We start from the raw sequence: 13,834 nt of genomic DNA, 5'->3' as shown, positions 1-13,834 counted from the left end.
ATATAAAAGTTTCCACCCAACAGTTTAAAAAGTATCTACCCAATACATGATTTTTACGTTCAGTCATGACTGTTTTACAGTTTTATTGTAGGCTTTGCTGCTGGATACAAAATAAAGGCATACAACTGTCACAGGCAGGGCAAGGCAGGACATAAAAAAAGTCTGTGCTGTAAAAACCGTTTCAAAATATAAACTCGTTTTTTGGAATACATGTGTCAAAGGCTACCCATGTTAATACCTTTGGTATAAAACGGTAACGATTCCCTTGATAAGCAGACAAACCCATCCATCACCTGACACACACATCTCCTTGTAACTACTTTACCTACTCTAGTCTCAACAACCCAGTATCAGTCACAACTCACTTCTGTTCCTTTGCAGGCAAAGAGAGCTGGGAGGTAGGTAACTGAGAACATCTGTCCTACACGAGCACCAGGCAGCCAGCCAGGCTCTGGCACAGGCTGCCCGTGCCCCACAAGCACACATTCCCCCATCAACAGTAGCACACTTCCCTTAACACAAATGGGAACACAGACACAATCCAGACCCAAAGATATCTGCACATTCTTTCAACCTGTACGCGGCTGGCTACCCTATACTGTGTAAGAATCAGAGGCAAAGATAAGAAGGGTATCTCCAAGCAGTGGTTATATTTATAGCAGGGGAACACCCTGGGGGCTGGTGCTGGGGTGGGGCGGGGGGGCGTGGGGGAGGAGGTCCCTGCTTGGATACCAGAGGGGAAGACAAAGAATCTGAGCCACACTGAATTTCTAAGCAAAGGGCAGGGCGTCTATTTGCTGTAGTAAACCCAGCTTCATGAGGAAGATGCTGATCAAGGTACTTAGTGAGCTATCCCTGTCTGGGGGGTCAGATGGCCTTACTGGAACTGAGCAGGTCAACAAGGAGAGCAACTGTAGGAGCCAGGAGCAGAGCTGAACACTCACTGCCAGGAACACTCTAATCCTAGGCAGACACTAGTGTCCCAACCAAACACTAGTCAGGGCAGCAAAAGTCTTGCTCCTTAAGGAAAGCTCTGCACCCAAAGCTACACTAGTAACATCTTAGAGGCTTACTAGATGAAACTTCTGTTATAAGCTGCAATTATCAGAATGGACTAGGCACAAAATCACGTGGCACAACGAACTTCTAGCAAAGCAGTGGGGATTGTGTCTGGCAAAACACCCAGGAATGGTAGCCAATGTGCTGGAGGGTTATGATATATGCAGTAAGTAGCTCTGATATCCCTGATGGCCACCAACCCCAGAACTCCTCTTAGAATAGTCACACTGAACCTTAGGGGAGTATCACCAAGAAGCCCAAATAGGTAGTCAACACTCACAAAAATAAATACTGCAAACAAAGTCTCACATATACTTTACACTCATTCATACTTTTCCTCCAAGAACCAAGAAAGCCTGGCTCCAAAGGTTCCTGGAGTCTCATGAAAAGTAGAGACCTCAAAATAGCTTGCTCAAAAATAGGGCTGCATAGACCTGGGTTGAGACAACCAATTCACCTTGTCAAGAAATAGCAAAATAATTATCTGGCTTGTTACAAAATGATCTCCAGGCTCCAGAGGAGGTGGAAGGTGCCTGGGAGCCTGCATAGGATCTGAGTGTAGCATGGCAGGGAGGGAAGGGGTGGCAGGAGGATGGCTCGGTTGCCTGCATGCTCACTGGTGGAGGTGGGCCCGGTCGTCTGGGCGCTTGATGTGGATCCGTCGCACACGTTCAATTCGCTCCCGTTCCCGTTCTTCGTCCTCATCCAGGTGGTGGGAGCGCCCAGCTGCCCCACCTGTGGCCTCCAGGAGTGCATTGTCAGGTCCCCGGCCATCTTGGGCCTCATACAGCAAAATGTTCAGGGTCTCCTCATAAATCCGGGCTTCAGGGAATTCAACCTACGTTCACAAAATATACAGGACAAGTAAGTTAGCATAATACATAGCCTGTCATCTTGTCACTTCTGAGCAGGGCATCAGGCTCAGTCAGGTCCCTGGGATTCCATTGAAGACTGTCTTTTATTTATTTATTTTTTTTTTTTGTAGAGACAGAGTCTCACTTTATGGCCCCCGGTAGAGTGCCGTGGCCTCACACAGCTCACAGCAACCTCCAACTCCTGGGCTTAAGCGATTCTCTTGCCTCAGCCTCCCGAGTAGCTGGGACTATAGGCGCCCGCCACAACGCCCAGCTATTTTTTGGTTGCAGTTCAAGGGCCGGGTTTGAACCTGCCACCTTCGGTATATGGGGCCGGCGCCTTACCGACTGAGCCACAGGCGCCGCCCTGTCTTTTATTTTTTTTAAACAGAGTCTCACTCTATTGCCAGCCTAGAGTGCTGTGGTGTCAGCCTAGCTCATAGCCACCTCAACTCTTGGACTCAAGTGATCCTCCTCCCTCAGCCTTCTGAGTAACTGGGAAAACAGGTGTCACAACACCCAGCTAATTTTTCTATATTCAGTAGAGATGAGGTCTCACTCTTGTTCAAGCTGGTCTGGAACTCCTAAGCTCAAGAGATCCTCCTACCTCAGCCTCCCAGAGTGTGATGATTATAGGTGTGAGCCACTGTGCCCAGACTGTTTTTAAATTGATATTTTCAAATAGGCAACACTTATACATGGCACCAAATACAAAAGAGACCAAGGGCAATAGGCAATGCTTCTCATTACCCTACCTTCGAGAAATTCTGTGTATATATACCACATTCTGTGTAAATGTGGTATATATACATATATTGGCCAAGCACAGTGGCTCACACCTGTAATTCCAGCACTCTGGGAGGTTGAGGAGGGTGGACTGCCTTAGCTCATGGATTCGAGACCAGCCTGAGCCAGAGGGAGACCTCGTCTCTAAAAATAGCTGGGAGCCTGTAATCTCAGCCACTTGGGAGGCTGAGGCAAAAGGATCGCTTGAGCCCAAGAGTTTGAGGTTGCTGTGAACTATGACGCCAAGGCACTCTACCAAGTGCGACAAAGTGAGACTCTGTCTCAAAAAAAATACATATATATTCACACACTTTAAAAAATACAAAAATACAAAAGAATCTGCTATACAGATTCTTATTCTTCTTTTTAAAAAAAATTTTTTTAAAGACAGGGTCTCAGTATGTTGCCCAGGCTGGTATCGAACTCCTGGCTGCAGGCAATCCTCTTTGCCTCAGCCTCACAGGTAGTTGGGATTACTGTTGTCCAGCTTGTATCTTCTTGTGCCTAACTTAACCTGGAGATCACACCACATCAAGGAATTATAAAGAATACATCAATGCAATGGTGAATTATATTTCACTTGGATGGACATTTAGGGTATTTTCAAAATGCTGCTGCTAACCAACAAAGCTGCAACCCTGCACAGGAGTCCCTCCACACATTAAAGTGGTCTTTAAAGCAGAATTCCTTCTAAACAGGGACTGCCTGGGGACTCTCATGAAACGGACACAATCCCTCCTGCTTGGTCAGTGTTTGCCTGTCGCTTCTCAAGGTTAAGGCATTGTGAACAGGAGAAGGGTCATAAAAGTGGGCCCCAGACACCTGACTCGCAGACTAGACTCTGCTTTAAAAGGTAGGATTCTGAGGTTCTGGATCCAGGGAAAATGGAGGAAACACACTCAACTCTATCTTCCTCAATGACACTACAAAAGGACAGATGTACAAAAGCAGCAATCCAAGGACTACGAGCAGCAATATGAGGACTGTGAGCAGCAAATAGAGACCTTAGGCAGCTTGCAGGCAAATTAGGGGAAAAGACCAGAATCTGAAGTAATACCAAACTAGCAGTGGGTTTACAATTTCCCTCTGTCAGCATCAGTGTAGGCTGAAACCCAAAAATGAGACCAGATAAGAGCGAGCTCCAGGTCTCTGGTGCCCAGAGAAGCCAGTAGAGTCTAACATGCGAGTGCAGGGGAAATTCCCCGATTCTCTTTTCTCTATTTTCTTGCACTCCAGCCTTGAGCAATCCATGGTAGAAGTGGCTATGGCAGCAACCAGAGGTGTTGAATTGGATGGAGGGAACCCTCCCTTCTGATAAGAGCTGTGGACTCAACAGGATAAGGTGAATCTCTGCTGCTTTTCTCCCTATGTTCATACTGCTTGGCTCCAGATAGCAGCACAGTCACAGGAAGTGGGTGGCAGAGCAGAGTAATTAAAGCACCAGCTTTCTGGCCAACCGAAAAAGGAGAGCCCTGGGCAACTTAAAAGTACTAAAGAGATGTGAAGGAAGGGGAGCTTGACAAAGCAGCCTGTGAAGTTGTACATGAACTCCTAGATTCGTTCCCTGGCTGCAGGCTCTGCCCCTTAACAGCACACATGGGGTCTAAGAACTCAACACTAGGACAGACACTGCCCAGGGCAGACTGCCCACAGTATGGCACACAGGTGGTACATATCTGAAAGCTTTGAAACTGAACTGTCACTGGAACTACAACCCACAGCAGGCTGGTGGGAACTACATCCTGAACCTAACTGGGTCCATCACCTGCTAAAATAAAAATGTCAACATTTTCCCTAGGATATAAACAAGGCCCAGAGTCCTGTAACATAATATCCATAATACCTAGGATCCAATTCAAAATTTCTTAGCATTTGAAGAACCAGGAAAATCTCAACTCCTATGGTAAAAGATCATCAGCAGATGCCAGTGCCACAATGATATAAGATGTTGGACTTACTAAACAAAAACCTGACAGCTGTTATTACAAGGATGCTTCAACAAGTAAAGGCAAACACTGCCTTCAGAGCAAATGAAAACACAGAAGGCTCAGCAAGGAGACAGTAGAAACAAACATTTCAGAACTGAAAAATACAATAACCAAAATGAACATAAAAACAAAAAACTGAACTCACTGGAAGGGCTCAATAACAGAATGCAGATGGCAGAAGAGACAACAGAAGCAATACAATCTGCAACAGAATAAAAAAAGATCAATAAAGGGCAGAATTCCATACTTCCTTACCACCTACTCCCTAGCAAATCAGAATTAGGAACCAAACTGACAAGGTATACATTAAACACTGCTGAAACTTTCATTTCAGCAGAGCACACCCTTTCCAAATGAACCACAAAAGACAGCTAAATAGCAAAAGAATTAGCAAAGCATTTGGAATGCTCTCTCAGGGAAGATACAAATTATTTAAAAAAAAAAAATAAAAATCCTGGGCGGCTCCAGTGGCTCAAAGGGTAGGAGGTAGCGGGTTCAAACCCAGCCCCGGCTGAAAACTGCAAAAAAACAAATGGAACATCTGCAGTTACTTGAGAAAACAAAATGTGAGTGCCTCCCCAAAGCACAGTTCCCAGAGGCTTGGCTAGATGAAGGGGGAATTGGTTCCTACACAGGCAGCTGTCCCCTCATCAACTTCCTGGGAACTCAGTCACATGCTTCCCCTGGAGAAAGGAAAAAGCCCTTAGGGACAGGCAGCAGAAAGGGTGCCTGGCCTCCCATTCTGCCTCTGCCACTAACCAGCTTCACAAACACAAGTATAGGCTCCTTCTGCTAATCTCAACACAGGTCAGACATGTGGTCTCTAAAAATGAGTAGTCATAATATGTTAAAGCTTAACCAATATGACCACTATTCTTTTAACACCCAAGGGCAGAGGTAACCCAGGTAATTTTAAAAATAAATAAATAAATAAAACCATACAAAAAGAGGATCTAGTTACTGACAGAATTCACAGCCCTTAATAAGAAAAAAAAAAAAATTTCATAGGAGAAAAGAGACTCGATGTGCCTCGCTTATGTGGTAAGGGAAGCAAACGATTCTGGTCTCCCTGGTATGTTTGGGGGGAAAAAGAGAATCTCAGTATTTTCCACATCTTGGCTATTTTAAGAACAGTATGAATCCTTTCAGAAGATTCTGAATATCTATTTATAAATAAAATATGTTGTTAAATTAATCCTGTGAGTGCTGGGGGAGGAAATAGATTGAGCAGGAGTGATCCCGTGTTCATGGCCCTTGAAGCTGGGTGATGAGTACATGGGAGATCATTTCCCTACTCTACGAGGCTCACCCCTATAATCCCAGCATTTTGGGAGGCCCAAGTGGGAGGATCACTTAAGGCCAGGGGTTCAAAACCCATGTGGGCAACATAGGAAACCTGGTCTTTACAAAAAATAAAAATAAAATAAAAATTCTGTACATGTCCTAATTTTTCAATAATAGGTCAAAGACAAGACCCTGGTTTCCACTTATGATCTGATTTTCTCTTTTGCTTTTTGCTAGACCATGTAGAATTCTATGCCTCCTAAAGCTGCAGGGGACAATAATGACCTGACCTATAGACTGAAGAGGACCAGAGGCATGTCAGTCCTGCAGCTGACCTGCTGTATGTCACTGGTAATCATATTTCCCTTATATAGGCTGAAAAAAGACAAAAAGAAATGACAGAAATGTATACTGTGATTAAAAGTTTTAAAAAAAGAAAAGGAAAGGAAAGGAAAGAAAGGGAGGGAGAAAACCTTGCATAGGCCAAGGAGGCCAGGCAACCAGAAAACCTAAAGAGAGTGGAGTTCCCATGAACAGTGGGCCAGATCTCTAGCAGTAGTTTGTGGTGTGATCTAGTCTTGCAGAATGGCAAGGTGGTAGAAGTCAAGGGACAGGTGAAGCAAGGGACAGGTTTGGAGAGGATGACATAAAAATGGATCCAGAGCCTAGTAAGGGAGCCAAGTGTGCTAAGGAAACCAAAGAGGTTAGGAGCTAATGAACACTGAACAGGCCCTGGGAGACAGTGGAGGGAAACTCTATGTCGGTAGGTAAGAGGACAGACAGATCCCAAGTAAGTAGCAGGTCATAACTAGAAAGCCAAAGTCAAGATCTTGAAGGCAGCAGAGTTCCTCTGATGAGCAAGACTAAATGATAAACGAGGCCATGCTGAGTGAGCAGCAATGTCACATGGAGGAAGGTGAGGAACAGCACTGATGCCAGGTAGAGAAAACGCTGGCAGGAGGGTATGCGTGGGTATAGGGTATAGGGTAAGTCTGGACCCAGGTTCATGGCAAAGAAATCTGAGTATACTTTGACTGTCTAACCTGAGTTTCAGAAGGGAAGCCAGTTTGTTTCAGTAAGAACTACATTTTGATCTTTCTGTGGCCCAAAAGATAAGGATTATTTTAATAATGAGCAACCACAAGGCAAGAAAAACATTTTGGAAGCCCTTCCTCCTTATTTTGTTCAAGTTAAAGAAATTCAACAAGTACATATTTCAGAACAGCCACTCACACTGTCTCTAGGCTCTTACCTTGGTCTGTTTCTTCTCAGTGGCATAGACGATGGAGGTACAACAGACTTCAGCAATCTTGCGGCCCTGTCCATAAAAGGACCAGCAGCAGATTTCATCCCCAATAACATCCTTTATGAATAGGACCCTTCCGTTAAAACGTAGAGACAGCTTATCAAACAATTCAATGTTTTTCAACATATTGTCATCAGAATTGCTGCAAAAGAGCATTTGATAAGGTGAGATCTCAAGCTGGTAAAAATAGCCACCATTTGTTGGCCCTTATTGGGTCCAATTTCTCAACTACATGTATCTCATTTCAATCTTACGATAATCCCATGGAAAAGCACTACAATCTATACTGCTCAAAGAAGGAAAAGTGAGGGTCAGAGAAATTAGGTAATTGCCTGAGGCCAAAAACTAATAAGTGGCAGTGCCAGGCCCCCAAAAGATAGTTCTGGCTTCTAAGCCTATGATCCTACCCAGTATGCTTGAGTGTTGGCTCTCCAACAGTCAGAGAGAAGATGCTAACCCATTGGGCCTCTGGGCACAGGCACTAGGTGGAGAAGACAACCTCACGGACCCATACAAAGAGCAGAATAGGAGACTTTTTATCACACATCTTTTTAAGGATCTTGATTGCCCTCATTAAATGGCCCCACATCCCTAATGTTCCCCTGGCATAAAAATGGACCCAGAGTTCAGCTCATTAAGGAAGCCAACAAGGTTAGGAGCTAACCTTAGACAAACCACACTTGGTTCCCAGGAGCCAAAAGGCATTCTAGAAACCCACATGTATTGCTGGTGGGAATATAAAATGGTGCATCCACTTTAGGAAAGTTTGACAGGTCCTCAAATGACTAAGCCTAGAGTTACCATATGACCCAGCAATTCTACTCCTAGGTATCTATTCAGGAGAAATGAAAACATATGTCCATACAAAGATTCATACAGTAATGTTTATAGCAGCATTATACACAATAGGCAAAAAAGGGGAAACAACCCGAATGTCCATCAAACGATGAATGGATAAACACAAACATGGTCTATCCATACAACAGAATGCTATTCTGCCATAAAAAGAATGAATAAAGTGTTGATTCATGCTATAAAATGGATGAACTTTGAAGATACTATGTTAAAGCGAAGGAAGCCAGTCACAAAAGGCCACGTACGAGTCCATTCACATGAAATGTCCAGAATAGGCAAATCCACAGAGATAGAAGGTAGATTAGTGTTGCCTGGAGCTTGGGAGTGGAGGGAAAGTGGTAGAGGAGAAATGGGGAATAATAAAAATGTTCTAGAATTAGCGTTGATGGTTGCACAACTTAAAACACACTAAATTATATACTTTTAAAAGATAAATTTTGTGGTATGTGTGAATTACATCTCCCTTAAGTTCTATCAATCTATCCATCTATGTATCTAGGCACTCCAGAGGTACAGGAGTCATCGTCATCTGACTGGAACAAGAACAACCCCTGACTGGGCTAGAGTGGTGTGAATGGAGGTTTTCCTAGTGAGTACAGATGGAAAACCTGGCTGACACCTTACCTGGTATATGAGTATTTGTTGTTACTTCTGTTGTAGAGCAACTTCACGGCTGGCTGTGGATTGTTTTAAAAAAGGAAGACGACAGTTACTTGGCATACAGATGAAATGAACCACTGGCTTCCTATAGAGTGAGGGCCTTGCCACAAGGCAGCAAAGGCAGACAAGCAGAGCCTGCTGGCTGGAGAGGGGGACCACATGACCCGAAAGCCAGAGTGGGGGGACACACGATGAGCTATAGCTTCCCATTCAGAACCCTTTCTCAAGCCTTGCTCAGGCAATTACACTTGCTTTTATTTCAAAACTTATTCAGAAGAATCTCCACTTGTAGTAGCAAAATAAATTCCACAAAGGGTGCCTCCAACATACCTTATTTGAGGTCGCTATAAGTTTTTGTTCTTCCTTGGATGAGGTGATCACAGGAACCTTGCAGAAAGGCTCATAAGTATCTTTGTTCTGCTGGAACAAAACATGCTTTCAGCCTAGGAGGCTTGCTCAGCATTGCATTTTTAAGCTAGCGTGCTGAGCAAAGACAGGCTCTAGTGAGGGGAGATGGGGCAGTTGAGGCTGGGAAAAGAGGAGGATTCTTATCACCAATGGATTAGATAGACAATGAGTAGGATAGGAGTTGAATTTTCCAGTAAGTTCTCTTGGCTATGGAATACTCAGTAAATAGTAGCAATGATGATACATTTCTACAGCCCAGTCAACAATAAGCCCTCAATGTGGTAGTTTAAAGAAGAGTTAACTGAAAGTTCCTAAAATCCAACTACAATGACTGCAAAGGAATTTTTTTTTTTTTTGGCCGGGGCTAGATTTGAACCCACCACCTTCGGCATATGGGACCGGCGCCCTACTCCTTGAGCCATAGGCGCCGCCCTGCAAAGGAATTTTTAAAAGGTATAAGAGAAAAAAGAAAGAAAGAAAGAAAAGAGAGAACAGCAGGGACTTTACCTAACAAATTCAATCAGTATAACCTGGTTTCCTGTACCCTCAAGGAATCCCCAACAATTAAAAAAAAAGTGAGAACAGCAGACAAAAATAAGGTCAGAAATTCAAGGTGGAAAGCAAGTCACAGGTGAGTGATAACCAAGGAGATGGAGAAAGCTGACAAACTTGAGTTGGCAGATGGGAAAGAAGCCTGACCAGTCCTCAGAGAGCAGGGCTAAAAGTTGGTGGCAACAGGGCTACAGCAGTTGCCAGTTGGCAGAAGTCCCAGTGAGACCCTCTTCCCCAATCTGGCAAAAGAAAAAGTCCACCTTCTTCCTGAAGCAGTTTGTGCAGCAGAGGGCAGGGCTGAGCTGCTGTTTTGAAAATGGAGACTGAGTGAAGATCTACATACTAAATGGTGAGCACCCCCAGCTTCTTTCCCCAATAGGCAGCCAGTTAAGGCTTATTCCCAGAAGGTAAAAGGAATAGAGGGAAACCACATGCCACTCAAAATAACTTATAGATTCTGATAATTGGGGCTCCAACTGAAAAAGTCAGCCTTATCACTTGACAACAAACCCCACGGACAGTAAGGCCCACCCATGCACAGCTTTTCAGAGTCACTGTATTGACAGACAGCCAAGGATCGTTAGATTGTATATTGAAAGCCGGCTCAAACATGAGAGTGAAACCAAAACAGAGAGAGAAAAAGAAAAAAGGAGTCCACGAAGGGAGAATAAAGTTCAAACTTATCCTCAGACGAGTGAGAACAGACAGGGCATCCTGTGAAGTAAGATCAGCATGCTAGATAAAGTACAGCATTAAGAGAATAAGAAAAAGCTGTTAGAAATTAGAAAAATGATAGCAGAAATGAAAAATCCCATAGAAGGTTGAAAACATAATGTCTCAGAAAAAAAAACCTCTGAAACACTGGGAAAGTAAAAAAAGATGAAGCAGGAGAAACTAAGAGGAAGGAGAATAAGGAGGTTTAGTCCTGGAGGTCTAAACTCAGACTAATAGAAATGAAAGCTGGGGAGAACATGTCTCCAAGACACAGATGAAACAATCTCTCCTGCTTCTGAACATACCAACAGAAGACCATCTGAGAATGTGGGGCTAAATTAGGATATACACTCAGAAAACCAAGCAAACAAAACAATAAGGAAATCACTAATTCCAGCAACCTGAAAGTTATACTAACATAAAATAATCATTGTATATTCTGTAGCTTAACTTTTAGTTATATTTAGGTCTCATAATGTAAATTCTGAATTTAACCAAACTGTGATAAACTATTCAGAGAACGGGACAAGATAAGCTTAGCGGTGGTTGAGGTGGTGTAGTATATGGGCTAAATTCTAATTTACTATTGTAATGCTAGTGGATAATGCTGAAAACCGAAAAGTCAATAAATAGCTATATAGGCAAATTATGTAGAAATATAAATGTAAATAGAAAAACTACAGAAAGAATTCAAAGAGCCTACCCTCAGGGGTGAAGGTAGGTGGGTGAAGTATAGTAGTGTTTTTGACATCAACCTTGCAGTACTATTTGACTTCTTAAATGATGTACCTGCATTGCTTTAATAAACATAACAACAAAACAGAACTAAACTTAATGTTGCAGATTCATTGAACCTGACCACGAGATCACAGGCTCTCGGGGTGGAGGTGGTGTGTGGCAACAATGGTGTTTGGTCAGGCACTGGTCAGGCACAATGGGTTCAGCTCCAGTGATGGCCAGACACACACATGAGGCTCATGCACACATCCCACATTCCTAGGACAACATGATTTTCCATCATGTTGTAACTTTGCTTGAAATAAAAGGCTGTTGGCTATACCTAGGAGCATTATGGTTTTATGGGATTTTACTATTACTAGACTTGATCCCAACAGTTCTGCCCCAATCCAGCTAAGAAGAGAGGGGTGTTTTTCCATAATAACTATACTTGGCTTCCAACACCAACTCATGGGCCATAACAAATCCCAAGATAGATCCAGAACACTGATCAAGTTTTATACCCTGTGATTTACTGAACAGTTTCAACATACACAAAAGGACCCAACACCATGGGGACTGAATTAGCCAAAGAGAAGTTAGGTGACCTGCTCATTCAAGGGATGCCTCTCAGGGTCACCCTGACCAAAGGGGAGTGGTTCCAGGCTTAGGTAATTAACTCTCACATTTCTGGATGGTAGGAACTGGATGAAGGGTTTTGGCGCAAAGAATGAAGAGGCCTGACACAGTCTGTGCAGGGAGACTGAGGAGCTCAGGGAGGAGTCCTCCCAAGAAAACCTCAGGTCCATATTTATTATCATAAAACAGGAAGAAGTAGATAAAAGCTGCTTATCAGACATCAGCACTGATAGGGAGGACATGGAGATCAGATAGAATGTCTCCACCTTGTTTTTACAAAAACACAGACCTTGAGGACCACCTTTACCTCCAGTGTCAAGAGACCTTTGGAATCCAGAGGATCTTTATCATCACACCTCACATATACATTCTCTTTTGGAGGTCAGTTTTCTGCCCTCCTAAACATACACAACTCACATACCATTCTCATGACTCTTTAAGGTCTCTCAAGCAGAAAGTGAGCCTATGCTCAAGGTCAGGACACAATTTTCCCTACATCTCCCCCTTTTTTGTTTTTTAGCATCATTAAGTGAACATAAGCAAACGTCTCGTCTTGTTTCTTCTGTCGTTGGGTCTGATGATGACACATCCATCGTCCGAATGCGATAATGATGATGAAGAGGATCAGGAGAGCACCAAAAAAACACATTCTTAAATTTAACCCTGAAAACCAATGAGAAGGAGATAACCATTGAAAATCTGTTTCCAAAGTGTTAAAAATAGAGTGTTGGCTAGCCTTTTGGATGGTGATAGTCTGTTCATGTAACTGGCTAGATATATCAGCTTTATCTTCAGCCACAGTATCATCAAAGGCACTGCGGTAAAAGATTTTTAACTTGTTCTTACTGATTGAGAGAACTGTTGTAAGGAACTGCTGTGACGCAATTCATACTGTTAAAGTCACATCAAAGAGCAGTCCTCCCCTGTTTATTACCAAGCCATTTAATGGCAGGCTTAAGGGCATGAAGTCTTTGCATAACTTGATGGTCAATCTTAGCTTGTCTTATGAGCTCATGTGTTATTAGCCATCATAGTATCAACAAAAGGAACAGTTTGAACAGATTCAGTTAAGGCAGCTATGGCCACTGATGCAGAAGCAAGTAAAACAATAGCAGAAACTATAAAAGCAATGAGGCTCACAAGGAACTTTTTTTGTTTTAATTTAACATCAATTAAAATATGCAAAGTGGAATCTGCTTGCCAGGGTCATTTAAGATGAACTGGAACCCAGGTGTCTACTTTTTTTCCATAATGAATACAGTGGAGATGTTCAAACTAGTAGCATTGTGATTGGAAAACCAAGTACTTAACCAAGCAGTAGAGAATAAAAGGGTAGAAGAATAAATTGTGCTATGAAATGAAAAAGAAGGAGCTAGTAAGAATACATATGGGCTAGTAGTACATCCAAGGATTCCATTGGAAAGAAAAATTGTTAAATTTAATGTGAACATGCCTATAGTACTGGTACAGATAACACCATGTTTTAAAATTTGGGGGGATGGAGGGGGGAGGGAAATGGGAGAGTAATTGCCCAGAGTTTAGAATAATAAGAGGGTGGTGCCCGTAGCTCAGTGGGTAGGGCGCCGGCCACGTACACCAAGACTGGCATGTTTGAGCTTGGCCTAGGTCTGCTGAACAATGACAACTACAACCAAAAAATAGTTGGGCGTTGTGGCAGGCACCTGTAGTCCCAGCTACTCGGGAGGCTGAGGCAAGAGAATTCCTTAAGCCTAAGAGTTTGAGGTTGCTGTAGGCTATGACACCTCGGCACTCTACTGAGGGTGACATACTAAGACTCTGTCTCAAAAACAAACAAACAAACCACAACAACAACAAAAAACAGAATAATAAAGGGAACACTGATTGTTTTGACAAGCTGGACCCGAAATTTGCTTTGAGTCCATTCTGCAAACTTTATAGTTTACCTTCTGCAATTAAATGGCCATAGGGCCCCCAGTTAAGAAGGTGAACTTGTTGGGTGAGATTAGCTCAGGGAGGTTGTTGTACATGGC

The 13,834-nt window shown here is 43.2% G+C and overlaps 1 protein-coding gene across 8 annotated transcripts in view; it reads right to left on the bottom strand.

Moving 5' to 3' along the window:
- Positions 1-63: 63 nt before the first annotated feature.
- KCTD10 (potassium channel tetramerization domain containing 10) overlaps positions 64-13,834 on the bottom strand; it is a 41,742-nt gene continuing 27,971 nt past the window's right edge. For 5 of the 8 annotated variants that reach the window (XM_053590112.1, XM_053590118.1, XM_053590111.1 and 2 more), the window contains 4 exons: positions 9,123-9,209; positions 8,757-8,809; positions 7,224-7,419; positions 64-1,897 (listed from right to left, as the gene is read on the bottom strand). In XM_053590112.1, the coding sequence (XP_053446087.1) occupies positions 1,673-1,897; positions 7,224-7,419; positions 8,757-8,809; positions 9,123-9,209 (561 nt within the window). In that variant the 3' untranslated portion in view covers positions 64-1,672. Of the gene's footprint in view, positions 1,898-4,832; positions 4,890-7,223; positions 7,420-8,756; positions 8,810-9,122; positions 9,213-13,834 lie in introns of all 8 variants that reach the window. The other 3 variants (XM_053590117.1, XM_053590114.1, XM_053590113.1) reach the window with 2 other exon arrangements.

Source organism: Nycticebus coucang, chromosome 4 (assembly GCF_027406575.1).
Source record: "Nycticebus coucang isolate mNycCou1 chromosome 4, mNycCou1.pri, whole genome shotgun sequence".
NCBI classification, from domain to species: Eukaryota; Metazoa; Chordata; class Mammalia; order Primates; family Lorisidae; genus Nycticebus; species Nycticebus coucang.
Note: the sequence above shows the minus strand (reverse complement) of the source record. Positions and strands in the feature narration are given on the sequence as shown.